Source organism: Lacerta agilis, chromosome Z (assembly GCF_009819535.1).
Source record: "Lacerta agilis isolate rLacAgi1 chromosome Z, rLacAgi1.pri, whole genome shotgun sequence".
NCBI classification, from domain to species: Eukaryota; Metazoa; Chordata; class Lepidosauria; order Squamata; family Lacertidae; genus Lacerta; species Lacerta agilis.
In genome coordinates, this window is record NC_046331.1 from 13,253,562 (window position 1) to 13,275,786 (window position 22,225).

Genomic DNA, 22,225 nt, shown 5'->3' on the forward strand with positions numbered 1-22,225 from the left:
AGTCATGGAGTGGAAGGAGCAGGGAAACAGACCCTGGCAGTGGCAGCAGCAGCAGCAGACACGGCCATTGAAGCTGGGCTGCCACTGCACTGCTGCCACGTTTGGCTCTGCCCCCAGCTCCTCCAACATCCTGACGTCATGTACCACGACACACGCCCCTATTTGCCTGCAGAAGCTGGCGCCTCTGTCTCTCCTTCCCTGCGGTCTCCAACCACTAGTATTCCAAGGCATACCGCCGTTGACAGCAGAGGAAGAACACAGCCTTATCCATTTGTCTAATCCTCTTTTAAAGCTCTGCAAGTTGGTTGCCATCACCACCTCCTGTGGGAGGGATCCAGCTGTAGATTCTGCCACAGCAAGCTGCAAATGTTTTTATTCTATTTAAAACACTTACACTCCACCTCTCTGCAAGCAGAGCCCAAAGCAGCTAAACTGAAAGAAGAAAATGGATTTTTACAAGTGTTAGTTCACTGGCTGGATAGCTTCATGAATGGCCGCAGAACTCTGTTGGGATAGTTAGACATTTGCCTGGTTGCATTTTCTAACATATTGACTGCCGAAGCAAACATCTACAAATAATGTATCCATCTATAATGGGAGGAAGAAGAAGACTTCCTGGCGAGCATAACTGTTGCTTAAAAAATATAAAAGGCACTGGCAAAAATTTGGGAGGGGATTATGCGATTAGAAGGGGGAACTGGGCTGCAAGGGGGAACAAATTCACTGGCAAGAAGAGTTTGATCAAAAATGCTGATGCTTTTAGAAAAGAGGTCCTGTGTGACATGCTCCATTGCTGAAATAGCTTGATTAGACTTTTAAAACTTACCATCCCATATTTGGCACAGAGGGATTAACATTTCCTATAAGAAGCCACTGGACTTGATTGCCAACCTATGTAGGAGTGAAATGGTCAGGATTTTCACCCTCATGTAATGGGCATGTAGGACATTTTAAAAAATATTCTTAAACCCACGTTACTTCTAAAAATTTCATTGTCTCTGGCACAGCAAGTACCATTTGTTTAAAACATTTGAATGGTTTAAACAAATGAAGCAGGCTGGAGAGTGGTGCGGAGTCAGCCCTGGTACATTTCTCCAATTCCAGACCCTACTTGCCAAGAAAAGAAAGGAGTCAAGTACCAATGCTTAACTGGGATGGGTCAGGGCTGTTTCCAAAGTGTCTGTGCTGAAGTTTTCCCAACAGAAGGCTTTTCTGCTTCCTCTCAGGTTTGAAATGGGATGCTGGACCACTAAGCATGTCCAGCTCACTGTCTTCTACTCAAAAGTTCCTTTCTGGGTAATTTACATGTTTGCACCTTCAGGCAGTTTCCAGGGTTAGAGTGGTGCTTTGTGCGCTGGAAAAACATACATCAGGCTCTCAATCTTGTTCTTTAGAAAACGGGAGAGTCACAAAAACTGCAAGGCCCCTGCAGCAACCTCTTGATCCAATCAGGATCTGAAAATAAGAAAACGGGTTGTTGGATAACTAATGAGGAAAGGCGATAACAAAAGAGAAAGCCAGTCATGAGACAATAGGGGGAAATGCCTCACAGTACAGTAAACAGAATACTACCATACTTTTCCATATATAAGACTAGGTTTTTTAACTAAAAATCTATGTTAAAAATGGGGTAGTCTTATACATGGGGGCAATCCCCCCATTTTCTTAATTTTGAGTCCCCCAAAATAGGGGGCATCTTATACACGGGGGGATGTTATACACAGAAAAATACGGTATTTATTTGGTCTAAAGTGTTTTAAAGAAAATCATTTGGGGGTTAGGGTGGGGGGAGGCTCCACAAAGCATAGTGTTCTGTGGTCGTAAATATTCTTCACATATGTAATTATTTGCAAACTGTTATTGGGGAGCACAGATTTTCTTCAAAACATATTGTACCAAAGAAACAGCATTGTATGCAACTTGGGATCTTCTTGCCCTTTCTTTCATGGATGACTTCAGTCTCATTATGACACACAAAAAGATGACTCCCCATTCCAAGAAGTGCAGCTTCTGGAATGAAATCTCAAGTGGATTTTGAAATGGAGAAATGAGAATCTATGACCTAACAAAAAGGTCAAGGTAAATCAATATCTGGGGTGTTTAGGCCTCACCCAGCTGATAGCAATGCTTGATAGGTGCCCAGGGTGGATCAATGCAGAGCCTGCATCTTTGCCTAGATCAGAAACTCAGCCAGACTCTGCCACATCATCCATTCCTAGGTCTAAAGGAAAGAGCTCACCTTCTGGGGTTGGATTCCGGGCGATGCTGTCACGAAGCAAGCATCTTCTGTACACCAGGCTTTGGCAGGCTTGATAGGTAAGGAAGCACCTGCAGAAGTGGCAGAAGTGGGAAAAGAATAATGGAAAGGCCTTTTTGGTTAAAAGGGTCAGATGCTTCTCAGAATGCCATCTGTGCCACCCTTCAGATCATAGTTGGAGGACATGCAGCCCTCCAGATGCTGTTGGACTCCAACTCCCATCAGTCCCAGCCTGTAGAGCCAACTGTCAGGGTTGTTGGGAACTGGAGTTCTGTAAAACTCCATAGGTTCCCTAGCCCTGTTTCAAATGATACCAAGAAAGGAAATACTGGACTGGATGAAATTAATTGCATTCTGCTCCCATGGGAATAAACAGAACAAGTAATGAGTAACTTGCCCAATAATTTCAGTGGGGCCTAAGATGAACTAACTTAGTCTAGATCCAAACTCTTCTAAACCAGTTGGATGTAAATGTAGAATACAACTAATGAAAGCACAGACGTACAGAAAAAATAGGAATTCCATGACTAGGCAGGAAAGCAGATAAGACACATAATTCAGCTCTCCTATAAAGTGGGAAAAGAACACATTTAACTACTGTAGCTACAATGATATGCTTGCCTCTCAAAATTTCCACTTGTTCTGCCCTGAGGCTTCAAGATCAGTTTTGATAGCCTGGGCACAGAATGTTAGCATCTTTTAGCAAATACACTCCAAGTAATGATACCTGTAACTGCAAATAATGATTCAGATGACATTATTTTTTCAAACACTGTTGGCATGGTAGAACTATCCTGCATAATCTGAGGTAGTGATGCCAGTTACCCACCTTACTGAAATTAGCTGGCCACATTGCCCACCTACCAGTATTTGAGACTACCACATTGTAGGTTTATGCACACGTTTTTAGGTGTATACAAAAGTTTTTAAAACAAGTACTTTTGAAAATACTGGGAAACTGTATCAAAAAATACTACATCACTGTCAGGGAGGCAATTGGGAAACACTAGTTTCAAATCAGAGCATCCAAGATTCAACAGCACATTCAAAGGCTTATAAGGGCAGAAACTTTGGTGGAACAGAATCCATTTGGTCAGATCTACCACAGGTTTCAAATCAATCTGGCAGCTACAAACAATTCTCCAACAGAGTTTTACCTTAGCACAGGCAGGTAACATACTACAAAAAGGCTCAATATTCAGCTTCAGCACTTGTAGTTTCATGGTCAGATTCCTATCCCTTTGGCTAATTTCTTTCAATTTAATGAATCTATATCCTTCATTTCAGCCCATCTTAGGCTGCCAAGGCAGCTCCTTAAGATAAAACACATTTCACACACACCAAGAAACAAGCACAAAGTTAAAACCATTTTAAGTTCTGACACAATTTTAAAGACAGTTCGGTGGGTGGGTGGGTGTGGGTGCAGATTTACAGGTCTGTCCAAAATAGCACAGGCTGGGAAACACCTCTGGGTATTGAATGCCCACTTGCCTCCCATGAACCTCAAAAGTGATACACCACATTCTGGTGTCTGTTGTGAACAAGATGGCAATGAGGGAAGTGGCAAAAGTTAGGCACTCAGGCACACAACTGCCAACAGGCAGAAATAGCATTGAAAAGGAATTTCAAACTGTCTGCCTAAGAGCCATACTTCTCCAGCCCTTGCAAGCAAGCACCCTGCCTGTTTGCAGACTTTCTCAGGCAAGCAGAGATCAACATGATTCTAACTCTCTGCTCCCCTCGGCATGCAGAAAGGCATTTCACAGCCACTGATAAACACCTGCCCCCTCCCTCCACTTGGCTAAATCAGAAAAAAGGGAACCTGACAGCGCTTGCTTGAAGTTGGGCTTACCTGAGCCAAATGTGTCCATTGGAGCAAACTGCCTGCTTGCGATCTGTGAACGGCAGGATCTCTTTGCACAAGCTGCAGTGCTCTGGGAAAGTCTGTTTGTTCATTTTCTTTAAGATATGCCCAATCAGCACCTGGGAACACAAGCAGCAGCAGTCAGTAGCAGCACTTATAGGAAGAGACAGCTGCCTGCTGAAAGGTGGGGAAATCTCACAGGAGTTGTGAGGCGGGCTTTCTGAAGAACACAAGATGCAAAAGCCCAAGCCCTGCTTAAAACGGAATACAACAGAATGAAAAAGCAACAAAGGCATCTCAGGCATGCAAAACGCAGAGTGAATGACTTCTCTGCATGCTGCTCAGGTAGTCTGAGGAACTTAATTGCCCTAACCCCCCATGCATTTTGGAAGAAAACTGATGGTTGAAGGTAAATCGAAAAGAGAGGAGCTTTGCCTCAAAGCGCATGTTACCACTCAAGAGAACATGATAAAATATTTTTGAACACTCTTTCTTATGTCAGCAGAGTTTCAAGTCTTAGCTACTTAGGAAGCTGCAGAAAAATACGGGATTGTGGCAACCACGGAACTGCACAACTGTTATTTATGTAGAACCATCAATGGAGGCAGGGCTCTATGGACCACCTGCTCCCACATCAACCAAGCAGAAAGATATTTTGCTGTGGCTCTTAAGAGTTTTGCAACCATCACAGATTAAAAAGGAAACAAAAGAGAAGGCTTCTTCATCTAGGGTACCCCAAGCTGGGGAACTCTCCTGAAGTCAGGAGTGTTCAGTAGGGCAGGGTGGTAGTGCTTGTCTGGCTTCCCAATTCCAAGGTTGCTGCTAGTTAACAAGAGGAAGAAGAGAGGTTGACATGGTGCAGGCATCCGACTGGTTGCACCCACACCATGGCAACCTCCTGGCCACCTGCACCCTTCCCCTGGTACCTGGAAACAATCTTGGTGTTGGGAATCCAAGTAAGCCTTGCTGACTGCTTATTTATTTGAAAGTAAATAAATAAGACATAAGCAAAAGGTCAGGTCGCCTGCCCCAAGGATCTTACAATTCATATGTCAACTGGAGAAGCAGCAGGGGAAGGCCCCAGCACTCCCTCCTGAAAAGTGTGATGTTTTGACTTCTACAAATATTCACTGATTTTATTTAGGATATTAATATACCACTGGGTAACTCACAAGTTTTGAAAGCAGTTTATTTGTGAAAAAGTGGCTTACAAGTAGGCTTCAAGAGTTTAGCATAAGTAAGCAGTCTCCTCTGCCTTACAGACTGTCTATACAGGTGCCACCTGTCTTGGGGGGACCAGCAACCCTTTCCCACCCTAACCCTGCCAGACCAAATTCAGGATCAGATAATGCCCAGGCCAGGAGGACAAGGCAGCTCCTGCCACACAGTTCTTTCCTCAGACAGGTGAGTTGATGGTAGTTAGAATCGTCACAGAAGGGGAGTGACGCAGAGTTGTCTGTGGTAGTTCTGGCCTTAGCAAAGAGCACCTCCCCTTTGCACCCTGATGAAATCTGGCATTAGATCAGATCAACAAGTCCACAATATTTACAGAAGCCAGTAACAGCAGTTGTGATCCTCTGGCAGACCCTCATGAACTATATCCAAACTATAACTTGCTAATATGGGCAGGTGGGACCTGCTTTCTTTGACAGGACCACAGTCAGTGCTACCAGATCTGCCAAGTGAATAAGGACAGATAAACACTGAAGGGCATCAGAAGGCCTGCACCAATGACCTAGACATAGTAGCCTTTGACTTTTCCAGATTAGAGACCATCTTTTAAAATTTTTAATATGCACCAAGGTTTACAGTTGGCTTTTGAATTGTCACACATAACAAGAAACTATGGTTGTTTCGCTGATTGCACAAAGAGAGGAGCGAAGTGAGAGAAATGGGGCTGTATGTGCATACATTAAGCTGGTGCATATCCTGGTATCTTAAGCCAGGATTTGATAGGGCAAACTAAGCCATGCTATCTTACTGCAACCCAACAGCTTTTATGCTGGGATGCACTTACCCGTGCTGTCCTGTCATCATAACTTTCATCAGACATTAAGAAGTCGCAGACTCCCCTCGTGGGAATGCTGGTGTTCTCCGTAATCCATGTGTGCAGGTAGACTTCCCCCAACACTTGCTTCATATGTTCCCGTGTCAAATGCATTTCCACTGCTTCAATCTGAGCTTGGATTTCAAGAAGCTTATCTTCCATTCGCTCCCGTCCTCCTATGTCACTGGAGTAGACAAGAGAGTCATCTGCCAGATCATCTACATCTGCTCCTTGAATTATGTCGCTTGGATTCTGCTTGCTGCCCTGTTTTGAAGTACCTTTGTCTTGTTGATGCTCTTCACTGCTGGCCATCCCAGGGGAATGTGCTATTAAGACTTTTGTGTCCTCATGGGTTGGCTTCCACAGGGCCTCAGAGGGAGCCTTCTGCAGTGACTGGTACAAAATCCTCAAGAGAAACAGTTTAAAGCGCCAAAAATAAGTGGACCCAAAGCTCTCAATCTTTTTCTCCAAGGCTTCCTGTAGGAATTGTGGAATGTGCTTATCTTTCAAGATCTTCCAGCGGACAAGATCCGTGAGGTCAACCTGCTTGAAAAGGTTTTGAACAGATGATTCTAGCAGCTGAGCTGCTGCCTCCTCAAATGTTTTAAGGGTCACAAACTGGACCTGGTAGTTCTTGGTGATAGGGTGGAGGCCACTGGTCATGCCTTCTGTGGTCACTACCGCCAGGTACACTCCACATGGGCTCACTGCAATCCCGTGAGTCCGCACAGAGCCAAACACTTCAGACAACTTTATCAACTGGTGCTCAAATTTCAATGCAACATCCGTGAAGATGGGAATCAGCTGCCTGACCTTCCCATCAATAGAGCATGTGTAGACAGTCCCATTCTGTTTGTCTGCTGTCATGGAAATGATTGGGAGAGAGTGGAGCCCTGTAACATGTGAATTATGGACATTTAAACCTGCTTTGGAGATCAAAAGAAGACACCAGAACACATAGCATCCTCTTGCGGCCACCACTAAGCTACAGCTGCATTTCTGATATGGGTGGTAGAGAGGAATGCTCTTGATGCTGTGTACAGGCAACTGGTCCATCTCTTGCCACAAAACCACTGGTTGCCTGAGGGTGAAATAGCCCTTGACTGCTTTAAGGTTGACGGGGAGGATTTTAACAGGTCCAAAAGCACTCCCAACAATTAGACCACTCATCTTCCTATTATTGTGCTCATATTCCCACCATGACAATACACTGGGGGAAGTGATTCCTGACTCGATAGTATTGCAAGAGGTGATTGATTCCTTGCCCACAAATGGGAGCTGGAACTGCCAGATAGCAATATTGCCATTGTCAAAGATTCCGGCTAGCAGCACGCTGCCCACATCCCGACACTCATTATTATGCTTCACCTGTTGGGTGGTGCAGATTCCAGACCATTCCATGCGCACCAGGGTCTGCATGCTGTGCCTTCTCTGGAATTCAGAGAAGTCCCCTAAATCCACCCTGGGACCCTCACCCTTACAAAGCCGGTAGCCATTCTCAAACAGACGCTCTCCATAGAGCTCAGTCAAGTCAACCAACTGCACCCATTGAAGTCTGTCAAGGTTAGCGTGGATGGTCAACCTGTTGTCCATGGTTAATGCTGCCAGGAGGCACCTGCTGTTTGCATCACAGCCAAGCGGAGACCAACTGGAGTATCTGAAGCCTCGCATGGACGGCAGCGACTTCCCTTCGGGGTTGAACACCCTGTCCAACATTAACGTCTGGCTCATGGTTGGATCCTTAGAACTGGCAAACTTTTCCTTACATTCAGCAACTTCCTTTTTGGAACCAACCTGAAAAAGAATCAGTATGTTAAAAAAATAACAAACATTTTACTAGCTTGTTCAAAATAAAGGCTAGTAATAATAAAGACTAATAATAATAATAGTAATAATAATAAAGGCTAATAAAGGAAACCCAGCCAGATGGGCTGGGTACAAATAAATAATAATAATAATAATAATAATAATAATTGCAGCTTAAAGGTATATAAATGAGCTACTATTAGCAAAAGCCTATTTTATCAAATACTGGTGCAAACATCTGATCAAGCAAGCTCTTGCCACAGCTTTGAACACTAGCATAAATACCGTAAGAGCAACCCAGTAAGATTAGATTGAGGCCTATCTTAGGGAAGTCCAAATTTTTATACCGTGGCCCTTGGGCTGCATGTTGGGCCACCTTGGCCTATCTAGGCCAACATTCTCTTTCCCTCAGGAGTCAACCAAAGGCTTACAAGAAGCCCACAATTAGGGCATGAGCAACATAGCAATTGCCCTCCTGGATCAGACAGACCCAATGCCATGCAATTCAGCATTCTGGATTGTATTACAACTTAGTTCTACTCAGAACACTCACTGAAACTGATATATTTATTTCATATTTTATTTATCTCATAAAATTAATACCCTGTTTGATTGCTTTTAAAAAAAACAAATCCCTAAAAGCAGATAGGACTAAAATACATTCATTTTAGGGGATCTACTTTAAGTAGAACTAAGTTGGATACATCCCTCTGTTTCTTGCTGCAAGCAAGCCAAGGACACTCAGAAGTAGACTATGAAGACAATCACCTTCCTGTTTGTCCTCAACACCCGATATTCAGAGGCAGTTATCATGACCCCATAGCCCTATCCTCCATGAATCTGTCCAGTCCTTGTCAGAAAGTAAGATAGTGTCAGCGGGATTGAACTAAAAGTCTATGGAGTTAAGCTTTCTGTCAACAGTGGCCACCCAAATTTATTTTCTTTTAATAATCTTTTTTCATTTAAAAAAAACATTTTTATGCCACCTTTTAGGCCAAAGCAGTTTGTGACACACTGAAAATCAGTACAACAACTAAGGAACTGTTAACAGAATCATTCAGAGACTAAAAAGGCAAGGAGAATAGAAGAAGAAGAAGAAGAAGAAGAGTTTGGATTTGATATCCCGCTTTTCACTACCCGAAGGAGTCTCAAAGCGGCTAACATTCTCCTTTCCCTTCCTCCCCCACAACAAACACTCTGTGAGGTGAGTGGGGCTGAGAGACTTCAGAGAAGTGTGACTAGCCCAAGGTCACCCAGCAGCTGCATGTGGAGGAGTGCAGACACGAACCCGGTTCCCCAGATTACGAGTCTGCCGCTCTTAACCACTACACCAAACTGGTGTAGTGAAGGAGAATATCAACCGCCCAATCAGCCATTGCTGAACATCAGATGAAATAAAAAACATTTCTAGCTACCTGCCTAAGTCAATTGGGACTGGTCCAATCTAATCCTATTTGGGGAGCAAATTCTACAGCCAGTGAGCTGCTGAAGAAAAGGCCCTGCCTGGTATTCCCAACCAACAAAACCTGTTCAGAAGGTGATTGTTTCCAGAGGGCCTGGAAACAGAAGCCATTGCGTTCCTATCACCATCAGTCCCAGCAACAATGGAAAATTATCAGGGATGATGGGACCTGTAGTCCAGCAAAATATGGAGAGCAGTAAGCTTCCCATTCTTGATTTGACTAAAAGTCATTTGACATGAGCAGGAGGGAGGGACTTTGGCTTTCATTTAAGAGCCCTCTTACCATCTCTCCCCACGCCCAATCATGAATGAGACTAGCAGTCATGCCCACATCTTGCAGCAATGAGTTCCACATGTTAGCCATGCCTTGTTCTAGATATGTGAAGCACAGAGGTGCACAGACTTCAGGTTTGTGGGATCTACTTTGTTTTAGGTTTTTTTTTTAAAAAAAAATAGAACTCTGAGTTAATCAACCAAACTAACTACGACGTGGAAGACAAGCACAAGAAAATCTGAGTCCGGAAATGAAAAGAATTCCTAACTTTTCACCCCAAAATCCACTTCTGATTACCCAAAGTTTTTTTTCGTTTCAGTAGTAGCAAAGGGTGGGACTCATTTCACTGCTGCTGTTAAAACACCTGAAATCCTTTCAGCATTATTGCAAACCACCCAGAGATCTACCAGGAGACCTACCATGTGGTGTAGTGGTTGGACTATGAGGTGCAGGAAACCTTTTTCATCCCTTCATAGGGAGGATATGGCAGTGGAGATGGGGCCAGAGGACAAGTGGGCAGAGCAGCTACAACAACACTTTTGCATGTTCCAGCCATTCAAATTTCAGGTTTCAAGCACCTGACTTTTCTACCCAGGGAAGAAAGAGGCAGTTTGAAGGCACATTTCAGTGAGGGGGGGGGGAGTGTGGAGCAGGATATCTGAGGGTGTGGCCTGAATAGGGGGTGTGGTCTAGGGAGAGTTCCAAGGGCCAGATTGAGTAGGGCCTGAGGCCACATTCATGCTCCTGAGCCTGAGGTTCCCTAACCCTGGACTAGGATCTGGAAGACTCAAATCATCACTCAGCCACATAAAGCTCATTAGGTGACCTTTGGGCCAGCCTCTGTCTCTCTTTGCCTAACCTAACATGCTGGATTACTGTGAGAATAAGGGTCGCTTACTTATTTAACTTTATTCATTAAGCAGAGAGTGGAAGAACCATGTTAAGCTACCTTGATTCCCTTGCAAAAAAAAAAAAAAAAGCAAGGTCTGCATGCGATTCCTGCATTGCAGGGGTTTGGACTACATGATCACGGGGGTCCTTTCCAACTCTATGTCATTTGAGAGTACAGGCTGCGCTTAACGTTAGTCCTACTGAGAGAGAACTCCTTTAAAACAGACAAACCTCCGCATCCTGTGGCGGTGGATTCCGCTGGTTGACCATGCACACGCCGTGCATGCCTAGACGCGGCCGCCCATCCCACCCTGCAGCGGTCGCCATCCATTCCCCACCTTGAGGTGACAGGCGGCGGCGGGGGCCGGCACGGCCGTGCGGTGGATGACGAGGTCAGCGCCGCTGCTTCCACCTCCTCCTCCTCCTCCGCCGCCGCCTTGGACGTCGCTGAGCTGCTCCAGGACGGCGATGCTGCGGGCTGTGCAGACCGACACGCGGTGGTCCTCGGACCAAGCAAGCGGCTCCACACCGCTCACCCCGTGCTGCAGCCGCACTGCCGGCTCGCGACGCACCGCCGTCAAGCGGAACCCCGCGCTGCCGCCGCCGCTGCTCGGTCCCGCCGCCTCGTCGTCTTCCTCCGCCTCCTCCTCTCCCTCTTCTTGAGGCGGATCGGCCTCGTCGTCGTCGTTCCCCTCTGTCAGCGGCGACGCTGCCGGCTCCACCGCTGAGTTTCCCTCAGCCGCCAACGCTGCCGCCATCTTGTCGCCGCCTTAGAGGCCGCGCGACCCTCCCCCCCCCCTGCGACGCTCCACCGCGGCCAACCGTCACTGCCCACCATCCGAGCACAGAGCGCCCATGCGCCGCCGCGCGTAGTGTGGCCTGCGAGGAAGGACCTTAGTTTATCTCTCTCGTGTATGGTGGGGAGGGAGAATCCGTTCGAGGGGTGTCTAATTTGGTGCCTGAGAAAACGAATTTGGATTTTTTGAGAGTGCAGGTGTTTTTTGGTCTTAGCAGAGGAAGGTATTTTATTTTGTTTAGTATCTCTGGGGGGCTTTAACCAAGTATTAGTTTTAATTTTTGTTATTGTTACTCGTGTTTTTTTTTTTATCAAAGCGATGTAAATATATGAAAACCAGCGTAAAAAAGTAGAGAACAAAAGGAGGGGCTATTCAGGCGTTGCTAGGTTACGCTATTATTTTATGTTGCTTTTATTTATACCTCACCTACGTTTCCTTCTGCCCATTTTGCCCTCACAACAACCCTCCGAGGTAGGTTAGGCTGAGAGTGAGTGGCTGGCCCAAAGTCACCCAGTGACCTCCATGGCCGAGTCGCGATATTTGAACCCTGGTCTCCCAGGTCCTAGTCCGACACTACAGTAGATCCACTACAGCACACCGGCTCTATTATTAACGTTATCATTTATGAGACCACCAGCCTCAGGTTCTAGGACAGGTTATATCAATTAAAACGCTATGTTAAAAAGTACTTGGAATCACATAAGATAGGTCCTAAAAATACACCTTTCAATTGTCGAAAGCGCGGGGGGGGGGAATAAAGACCACAGCTATTATCATGTTTTTGTGTGTGTGTCCGCAACCTAAGTAACACGATTCAAACAGGAAAAACGGCACCTTAAAGACTAAGACATTCACGATTATGTATAACTTTTCCTAACACAGAATGACTACTGTACACCTCCGCTTTTCTGCAAGGGATCTTGTTAGACACCTATGTTTGGGGTCCTTCTCCTTCCAACATACGCACGTGGGTGCTGGTGGGGTAACGACTCAAGTGTGCAAAACTCTGGGAGTCTGTATTGGGAGTTACTACTGCTGTTCCCCTAAAAGCCTGGTATTAAATCGGTTTCTGGGTCCCCTAACTCCCTGTCAGAAGTGCTTCGTTTCAACCAGCCATGGAAAGCGATGAGGGGCTGTTCATCAACGTCTGCCAGCCTCCTTCAGGTTTGCAGCCCCGCACTCAGCAGAGGACAGCCTCAAAGCCACAGCATGGCAAGGCTAAAAAGGTATGCTTGTTTGAGGTTGCTGGTGAGGGAGAAAGCGTTTTGGGGGGAAGGGGGCCGCCAGAGTGAATGGAGTTGGAGCAGTTCCTGTACCTACCTCAATTGGGGCGTTTTAGTTTGGGGTGGGAGTTGAGTAAGGATGTGGGTGAGTGATATGTTTAAAAATATATATATGATCAAGGAGCTGGAGGAACTCCCCTAGTATTAGGAAAGGCTGCAACATGTTTTAATGGTTTTATTAAGATTTTATTGTGTTACAAAAGTACATACAGCGTCTTTGATTTAAGTTCGTAGAGTTGAAAGCCTGCAACATTTGAGGCTAATTTATTTAAGGGAAAAGGCTGAGTAAGGGGGGGGGACATGGTAGGGGTGTATAAAATTATGCATGTTGTGGAGAATGGGTTTATCTCCGTTTCTCACAATACTAGAACCTGGGATCATCCAAAGTAGCAGAAAGGTGGGAGATTCAGGGCAGACTGAAAGGACTTTTTTCACACAGGGCACAATTAAATTATGGGATTTGCTCCCACAAGTTGTACAGTGGTGGTGTTAAGTGCAGTGATCTGGCCCTGGGGCACCAATCTCAATGGGGGTGGGGCTCACATTATGACACTTGGTTTTTTGGGGAATTTGAAAAGTTCCTCAATATGAATTAGATCATATTGGAGAGCCAGTGTGGTGTAGTGCTTAAAGGTGTTGGACTAGGACCTGGAATACCAGGTTCAAATCTCTTCTCTGCTATGACTTGGGAGCCAGTCACTGCCTCTTGGCCTGACTAACCTATCTCACAGCATTGTTGTGGGGATTAAACAAGGAGGGAGAGAATACTGTACACCACCTTGGAGGGGAAAAGATGGGATATAAAAGCAGCAAATAAATTGTGACACACTCATCTTATAGCTGTATATCTAAGCAAATAAGAAACGTGATTTCGTAAAATACGTACAAGTTTTGTTAACTGATATAGTAGTGTCATAGAATCATAGTTGGGAGTTCAAGGGTCATCTGGTCCAATATCCTGCAGTGCAAGATTTTGTTCTGTACATAATATCAACAGTGATGTTGCATGAAACTAAGGTTTCTTTTCTTCAAAAATGATTTCATATCACAGAAAAAGACTAGAAAAGCATCTGCTAAATTAAAAATATTGGTATTTTGTTTGCATGTGTCATAATCCTTTTGTGGCCATCTATATATATATATAAAAAACGCAAGTGTCTCTGCATCCAGTCCCTGTGTCTCTGGGTTTGCGCTACTGAGCATGTGCCCCATGGACACAGGGATTGGAGCAGAGAGATCGGGCTGGGAGCAGCGGCGGCAGTTGAAGCGGTGGTTGAAATGGAACGCTGGCGCTCCAGAGGCTGGCCGTGTAGGGAGCACATGGTTTGCCCTGGTCCCTGCACTTCAGAACCTTGGGTTTTGTGTCAGAAATGTTCTAGCGCCCGTTATTTTAACGGGTTTAAACCACTAGTATATATATAAAACCCAAGTGTCTCTGCGTCCAGTCCCTGTGTCTCTGGGTTTGCACTACTGCCGGGAGCAGCGGCGGCAGTTGAAGCTGGGCGGTTGAATCAGAACACCGGCGCTCCAGAGGACGAGAAGGGAGGCCACACTGCCGCTCCCGCCGCTACAACAAGAGCCCCGAGTCCTAGAGGCCCGGGAGCGGCCCACACCGCGGCTTCTCCGTGTATTCGAGACGGGGAGGGAAGCCCGGCCGCCCCGTTCGGCTCCGCCGCTTCTCCGTCCCCGTAGGAGCCCCAGAAGCTCTGTACCTGCCCCAGGAGGCCTTTCCCGCCGCCGCGGGCCTGCCCAGGATCCTCCGCCGTCTCCGCCTCCTCCTGGCGCGGCGCATCGGCCAGACGATCCCCCGGCTTTGCCATCTTTCCCCCGAGGAGGCCATGGGCGAGAAGCCGCGAGAGAATTAGGCTCAGGCTGCTCCCCCTTAGAGCACTTCGGCAGCCGCTGCCTGGTAACCTCAACACCGCGGCTTCTCTGTGTTTCCGAGACGGGGAAGAGGAGGGAGGGAAGCCCGGACGCTGCGCTTGGCTCTGCCGCCTCTCCGTCCCTGGTGAGGCTAAGCCCTTGGCGGGGAGGGCCTGCGCCAGCCATAGAGCGCCTCCCCTCCTCGGGCGCCTCTATCTCCCACTCTCTGGGCTCCCGGGGTGGAGGTGGGCAAGGCGTGCGTGCGTGCAGGGGTGGCTGGCTCCGGGTTTGTCCACCCCCCCACCTCCCGCTAAAGCAGGCTTTGGCAGGGGGTGGGGGCGGGGCGGGCAAGCAGTGGCTTCTCCGCTAAAGCGGAGAAACCTCTTCTTGCCTCTCCACCACCACCCCGATCTCCCGCTAAAGCAGGCTTTGGCAGGGGGGCGGGGCGGGCAAACAGTGGCTTCTCCGCTAAAGTGGAGAAACCGCTTCTTGCCTCTCCACCACCCCCGACCTCCCGCTAAAGCAGGCTTTGGCTGGGGGGGGGTGGGGCGCCAGAAGAATGGTCTTGCCTAGGGCGCCAGAAGCCCTAGCACCGGTCCTGGCTGCTGCAGCCGCCATCTGACTCGGGGCCCCGAGGACTAGCGGCCAGGGAGCGCCGTACAACAGCCCGCCCCGTGGAGTGCCGACGCTCCAGAGGCCAAAGAGGGATACCACGCTCCCACACCTGCTGCAGCCGCCGTGTGACAGCCCGCCCCACAGAGCAGGAGAAGGAGCTCAAGAGGCACCTCAATTTTATAAAAATTGAACTTAAACCCCCCCCCCCACAAAAAAGAAGAAATATTTTTTAAAAGTGAGTTTTTTTAAAAAAAAATCACCACATATGTTCTAGCATCCGTTATTTTAACAGGCTGAAACCACTAGTGTTTATTATAACGTGGTGCCTGAAAAGCTAGAAGTAATGTGGGGCTTTACTGGCCTCTGATAGGTCCTGGCAATGCCCCCAAAACTAGGAGAGCTTTGAGTGGCGATAACATAATTAATAAATTTCCCTTCCCCATTATACTGCTGAAATATAATTAAGATTTCTAGGGAGCCGGGGCATGGATTTTTATGTGGCAGGATTGCGAAGTTAGTTTAAGTTCCAGTACTTAAGACAAATTCCTGAGCACAAAATAAATTTTATGCCTTTTGTATCAGGCCCTGGTTGGTGAATTTCAGGGTTTGTGTTTTTTTTAAAAAAAGCCCTGCAGAAGTCTGCCCACCCTTGGTTTTAAGTGAGCCAGATTCAGTAACTATAACAACACAACAGTAGAAGAGCTGTGCTCAATCAGGCTAGTCCAGCATCCTATTCTCACAGTGGCCTACCAAGACACCCCAATGGGAAGCCTGCAAGCAGGGCCTGAGCACAAACAGCAACACCAGGGGTCAGCAAACTTTTTCAGCAGAGGGCCAGTCCACTGTCCCTCAGACCTTGTGGGGGGCCGGACTATATTTTGAAAAAAATATATGAATTCCTATGCCCCACAAATAACCCAGAGATGCATTTTAAATAAAAGCACACATTCTACTCATGTAAAAACACGTTGATTCCCGGACTGTCTGCTGGCCGGATTTAGAAGGCGATTGGGCCGGATCTGGCCCCTGGGCCTTAGTTTGCCTACCCATGAGCAACACTGTCCCTACTTGTGATTCCCAGCAACTGGTATTTAGAAGTATCTTGTCTCAGACAATGGTTTGAAGTTGTTGGTTTGAAACTAACCATACTTAATATGAAGCATGGTTTGTCAGTCCAAATGCCATGACAAATATGGTTTAGCAAAATCTTCTGAGTGCCAAGTCCCAGCCACATGGGAGGTGGGAACCACACAAGCCTAGGCTCATTCCGACATTTGTTGCTGAATCTGTCCCCCTGTTTCATCTTGTTTTTCTTCCTTAAGTCTGGGCAAATAAAATTTGAATGCCCCCAGGAAGGGACTCCACTAAAGCGGAAGCCAGCTCCACCTTCGCCCCAAACCAGGAGACTACAGAAGAAAGCTAAAAGTGGCATCAAAGAAGCAGGGTTGCCAAAGTCCCCTTCAGAGAAGCCTTTAACTGATGCAAAGGACAGTGACGCCAGCAGCAACAGACCTTTTGTTAAGACTTCCTGCCTCTTCAAAAACAACCCTGAAATTCCAGACATTCAGAGGTACTTATTTTTAATTCCACTTTTCTGATAAAATGTGGGTAACCACAGGGAGGGAAAACTTCATGCCTAGGTGCAAAATGTGGCCCTCCAGGCCTGTCTGTCTGGCCCTAGGAGTTTCATGTATACCACCCTCCCTAGCTACACCCTCTATGCCACACCCTTAACTGGTCTTTCTTTACAGCCCCCTTTGATGCCTTTGCCAGGCTGGATTGTGATAACGACTCTTGCTTGTCTGGGTGGAGAGGAATGTGTGAGTGTGTTTAGAAGTAGCCTACAAAGGTTAACAAAATAACAACAACAATAATAATACTACATAAATTGCTCTGCCTACTTTTGCCTCTGACCCTGCCCTACCAAAGTGCCCATGGCCCTTGCCACAAATGTTTGTCCTAGGTTTGGTGTACCTCTAGCACACTGGAAGCGCTCTCCCTTCTACAGAGCTGGAACCATCCTTTTTAGCCATGTTTCAAGGTTGCGACTGAATAAATTAATTCCTTCCACAGAACATCGGTGAAGCAAGTGCAGGAGAAAGTTTTCACTTCAGACTCCTTTGATCAGCTGGGCCTCCATCCCCATTTGGTGGGTACTTTATTAAATGCCTTTCCTCAAAGATACAATGCAACTTTACAAAAGTTCCTGTTCAGTTCCCAGCATACAGCACTAAAGCATTATTTATAATGTCTGCAATGCTATTTTGGTGTGCAGAGGGGGCCAGCTGCTTCATTTGGAATTGTTGTTGTGCTAAATTAAATTTCTATACCGCCCTGTATCTGAAGATCACAGGGTGGATACTATGTTTTATCTGGTCCAGGGATGGGGAATCTGCAGTTCTCCAGAGGTTGCTGCGCTCCCACAGTCTCTGACCATTGGCTCTGCTGACTGTGGCTGAAGGGAGTTGGAATCCACTAAATACATGAGGAGCCACAGGTTCCCTGTGGGGTGGGTTTGCTGGACCTTTCCCTTCCTCTGTTCCCCGGAATTAGATCATTCTCATCATTGAGTTAGAAGGGAGCTTGGAGATCATCTACTCTAACCCTTTGCTTAATGCAGGATCAGAATTGCAGGATGCAGCATCTACAGCAGAAGTGGGGAACCTTTGTCCCATGAGCCAAATTTTCCCTGCAAGGCTACACATGCCTACTCCAAACCTGAGATCATATGTTACTCTTTTAGTACAAAGTGGCTTGCATTGAAACTGCAGCTAAAACAGAAAGGGGTACTAAGCTCATTTTTAACAATGCCTTTTGTGAAAACTGTGGCAGATAGATGGGATCCCCCCGCCCTGCCCCCGTCAATCATCTGAGGTTACCAGGGATTTTGGGGAGGCTGGAACTCACTGGAACTGAGTTCTGCTACCTCTTTGTAGCGTACTGGCAGCTGTGTCGGAGGCTTCAGGCTGCATGCAGCTCGTACCAGTAGCTTTGTGTCAGAGGCTGTGGGGCAGTGCATTGGTGTCGACTGGGCAAAGAAGCATTTTTTAGGCTCCCACTCACCTGCCATAGTTGGCCCACAGATGTGGAGGCAGACAAAATGTCTGGTCCTGTAGGCCTAAAAGCTTCCCTATCCCTGGAGAGATGACCACCCAACTTCAGAATATATATATCCAGCAAATGAGAGCCCACTACCTCCTGAGGCAGTCTGTTCCACTATTAAACAGCTATTACACTCAGGAGTCAGCAAACTTGCAGCAGGGGGCCGGTCCACTGTCCCTCAGACCTTATGGGGGGCCGAACTATATTTATTTGGGGGGGGGGGAAATGAATGGATTTCTATGCCCCACAAATAACCCAGAGATGGATTTTAAATAAAAGGGCACATTCTACTCATGTAAAAACACGCTGATTCCCAGACCGTCGGCGGGCTGGATTTAGAAGGCGATTGGGCCGGATCCGGCCCCTGGGCCTTCGTTTGCCTACCCATGCTTTAGAAGTTTTCCCCTAATGTTGACTGTTCCCGTTAAAATACTTGTAGCTTTTTCTTCATTCTGCTCTCTGTTTTAACATTTTTGACATAATATTGGTTTGGCTATTTCTGTCCTATTCTAGGATCAAACATGTTATGCCCTAAATGTTTTATTTTTGTCTCTGCCTCCCCATCAGGTTTCAACCCTAATCTCTGTCTTAAAAATATCTAGCATGACCAGGTAAGTGTGTGGGTGTGTAATTATTGCATGAATAGAAGTTTTTATTGTAAGTTGCCTAGAGACTTCCCTGGGTTTGATGACTTAACGAATCAATTAATCAAATTCATTTTTGTCTGGAGAAAAGGCAAATTGGAAGAGACATGATAAATATGTAATTCTACATGGTGTGGAGGAAGTGAATTTTGTGATACTAGAAGTCGGGGATATCTAGTGAATGTGAATTTTGGATGGCTGGCAAACTCTTCTTAAGATTCAGCCCCAAAGCCTGGGTGCAGCACTGAGAAGGTCTTGTCCTAGGTCCCAACAGGGTGTATTCCTGGGGATGTTGGAACACACAGGAGGAGCTTGGAGAATGGTCTCAATAGGCAGGCGCATGGTCCTTTGGACACCCCAGTTACAAACAATAAATGTCTTTAGAAGTCATCACCAGCACTCTGGGTTGGTCTAGGAAGCAAACAGGAAGCCAGTTCAGCTGTTTCCATAAGGGAGTTGCATGCTACCCATCAACAGCTTAGCCACAGCAATTGGGACCCTTTCTGTTTTCCAGACTGGAGGTTCCCACTGCTGCACCACAGCATTTAGTTAACCTATTATTATCTTAACAGATATTAGTTACTTAACCAACTATTATGTATTGTGGAGGATTAGACTAGATCAGGCATAGACAAACTCGGCCCTCCAGATGTTTTGGGACTACAACTCCCATCATCCCTAGCTAACAGGACCACTGGTCAGGGATGATGGGAATTGTAGTCTCAAAACAAATGGAGGGCCGAGTTTGCCTATGCCTGGACTAGATTAATTTTGTGGTCCCTTACAGCTCTACAGTTCTACGATTTTATTATTTAACTATTAACTGACAATTAATTAACAGACTGACTATTATCTCATTGACTATTATCTAACTATTAATTAGATATCACCTAAATGACTGAACTAGCATCTTTCTAGCTTACACTAATGACCAGCCAGCACTATTAGGTGAACTAGCAACTGTTACATTCTTAAGACTTTGACCTAAAATATGTTTTTTCTTAACTTCTCCTTTTTGTTGCAAAAGTGTTCAGAAGCAAACTATTCCCATACTACTGCAAGGAAAAGATGCGCTGGTGAGATCGCAGACAGGTTCTGGTAAGTGTGGGGGAGGGGTTGTGTGTGTGTATGTAGGCTGCTTGCTTGGGCTTTGCTTTAAAAGGGGGGCTACAAATAATTTTAAATATAGTATAAAGGAGTAGTAGGTGACCTTTGGCCCTCCAGCTACTAGGCAGGGACTATTAGAGTTGTCGTTCAGCAACATGTGGAGGAGTCAAAGATTCCCTGCACCTTATGTAAAGTGACCCTTTGGTTGTACTGCATTGTGTGATGGTCAGTTGTGTGGGCACTTTGTTGTCTCAGGGATCTAACAGAAGTAGGGCAATTGATTGATTCTTGCCCACCATGGGGAAAGAACAGTGGTGATGTCATTAGCAAGCGAGCAAGCTCTGTGCTAGATTTGGGAAGCCACTTTTGACATGGCGTGTCAATGGCTAAAAGTGTCAGTGGTGCAAGGGACAGGGAACTTGCTGTTCCTGTCAGCTCCAGGGAAGATGGAAGCTGGAGTCCAACAGCATCTGTAGTTCTGTTGAGTCAACCCCATATGTTCCCACTCAACCACTTCAATCACTGGAACTGGCAATGTTACAGGTGCCACAAAATACTTGTTCTGCACTTGTCAGGACTCAATCTTGTTGTGTGGTGGCACCTCTTGAGAGATAGATGGATGCAAAAGATGAAAGAATGCCTCTTATTTAGAAGAGACATTCCCAAGAGAGACAGAGAGAAACAGGGGGGAGGCTATGGAACCTGTTTCCCTCTATGCATTGTTGGACTCCCAACTCCCATCAGCCCCAGCCAGGATGGCCAACAGACTGAGGATGATGGGAACTGTAGTCTGACAACATCAAGAGGGTTCCCCACTCCTAATCTGAAGAATGAGGAGATGTGTGAAATTGGTCTTTTATAAAGGCCTATGCTCTGGGTGTAGAAGGCAACAGTGCCTTACCCCACACACAGTTTTGCTTATGGCTGTTAAAATCTAATATATTTTCTCCCGAAGGTAAAACTCTGGCCTACGGAATCCCTCTAGTACAGGCCTTGCAAAGAGCAGAGCCGAAAATACAGGTGGGTGTGTTGAAACGGGCTTTCTCTCTCTCCACCTGGTAAAAAAAATTAGCAGGTTTTCTCAACCACTTCATATTTATCAGTAATTCTGACAACCACCTTGGGTGATGTCTTTAAGGTGGAGAGCATCTCCCCCCCCCCCCCCAGGACCAAGGACTGCTGTTCTTGCGCCTTTCACTTATGGGAGGATTCTTGCTGTTTTAAAAGGCTGTGTTCATTGGCATGACTTGTGGCTCCCTCAGAGATTTTCTGATAGCCCCTAAAAAGCTCTTCTGGAAGCACAATGTGAGAAAAGAGAGAGACCCAAGCAGATTCTGGCACTGCGGGGAATTGTGGCATGCTGGGTTGGTCAAAGATGACAAGGGTTCGTTCCCTTCTCTCTCTTGTTCCTCTGTGTCCAATGTTGCCACTTACCCTACGCCTCTTGTTTCCATAGCGTAGTGATGGTCCGTATGCTCTCGTACTGGTCCCAACCAGGGAGGTAAGTTGCTGGGGATTTGTGGTTAACTTCTAACCACACCAGTTTTATGGTTAGTAATGTTGCTAGGGGGCAGCAGGCAGCCTTCAACCTAATTGCATGTGGGTAACAAGGAGAGTGGCACAGAGAGAGGGAAGGGGTGGTTGAAAGGGGGGAAGGAGGGAGAGAGAAGTGGTGAGGAGAAGGGGAAGGGGGAGAAAGAAAGAAGGGGTGGTAGAGAGTGCTTGCTCTGCATGCAGAAGATCCCAGGTTCCATACCCAACAGATCCTGGTAGGACTGGGAAGGATTCCCTGCTTGAAACCCTGAGGATCTGCTGCCAGCCAGTGTAGACTGTGTAGAGCTAGCTGGACCCAATGGCCTGACTGGGTATACAAGGAGTGGAAGGAGTGCAGAAAGAAGAAATGCCATGGTTCATCTGCACTAGTGAAACAGGACACCTTCAGCGGCCCCACACATGTCTCTCTCAAATTGGACTCTACAGTCATAGCAGGCACCGTAACTCTCCAATGGTTTGACTTTACCCCCTATGGCACATTCTTCTATTGTCTCTTGAGACAGACAAATGCAAACAACAACAATACCAAGAGAACCAATGGCTTTCAACCTTTTTGAGTCCATGGCTGCCTTGACCAATTCCATTCCTTCTGTGGCACCCTGTGCTTGTCAGGAGTCCAGTTATGTTGTTTTCTGCTTGGCAGGGGGTTGGACTGGATG

General features: G+C 46.6%; 2 protein-coding genes across 3 annotated transcripts in view; one reads left to right on the top strand and one right to left on the bottom strand.

Annotated features, from left to right (window-relative positions):
* Positions 1-638: 638 nt before the first annotated feature.
* GTF3C4 (general transcription factor IIIC subunit 4) lies at positions 639-11,373 on the bottom strand. Its single transcript, XM_033137225.1, has 5 exons — positions 10,940-11,373; positions 6,139-7,962; positions 4,110-4,240; positions 2,240-2,328; positions 639-1,455 (listed from the first exon to the last, which is right to left on the bottom strand). Exons 1-5 carry the CDS (start codon positions 11,357-11,359, stop codon positions 1,391-1,393), a joined length of 2,529 nt encoding a protein of 842 aa, XP_032993116.1. The 5' UTR covers positions 11,360-11,373; the 3' UTR covers positions 639-1,390.
* A 942-nt stretch (positions 11,374-12,315) lies between these two features.
* Positions 12,316-22,225, top strand: part of DDX31 (DEAD-box helicase 31) — a 65,970-nt gene continuing 56,060 nt past the window's right edge. The window contains exons 1-7 of one of the 2 annotated variants that reach the window (XM_033137479.1): positions 12,316-12,624; positions 16,482-16,729; positions 17,233-17,308; positions 18,829-18,872; positions 19,933-20,003; positions 20,968-21,032; positions 21,469-21,513. In XM_033137479.1, the coding sequence (XP_032993370.1) occupies positions 12,514-12,624; positions 16,482-16,729; positions 17,233-17,308; positions 18,829-18,872; positions 19,933-20,003; positions 20,968-21,032; positions 21,469-21,513 (660 nt within the window). In that variant the 5' untranslated portion in view covers positions 12,316-12,513. Of the gene's footprint in view, positions 12,625-16,478; positions 16,730-17,232; positions 17,309-18,828; positions 18,873-19,932; positions 20,004-20,967; positions 21,033-21,468; positions 21,514-22,225 lie in introns of both variants that reach the window. The other variant, XM_033137480.1, reaches the window with a different exon arrangement.

Coding starts and splice junctions, on each gene's coding strand:
- GTF3C4 (XM_033137225.1), bottom strand. CDS start 11,359: ATGGCGGCAGCGTTGGCGGCTGAGGGAAACTCAGCGGTGGAGCCGGCA. Junction 7,963..10,939: donor CCGCCGCCTGTCACCTCAAG/GTGGGGAATGGA, acceptor ATTCTTTTTCAG/GTTGGTTCCAAAAAGGAAGT. Junction 1,456..2,239: donor CCGGAATCCAACCCCAGAAG/GTGAGCTCTTTC, acceptor TCTTATTTTCAG/ATCCTGATTGGATCAAGAGG.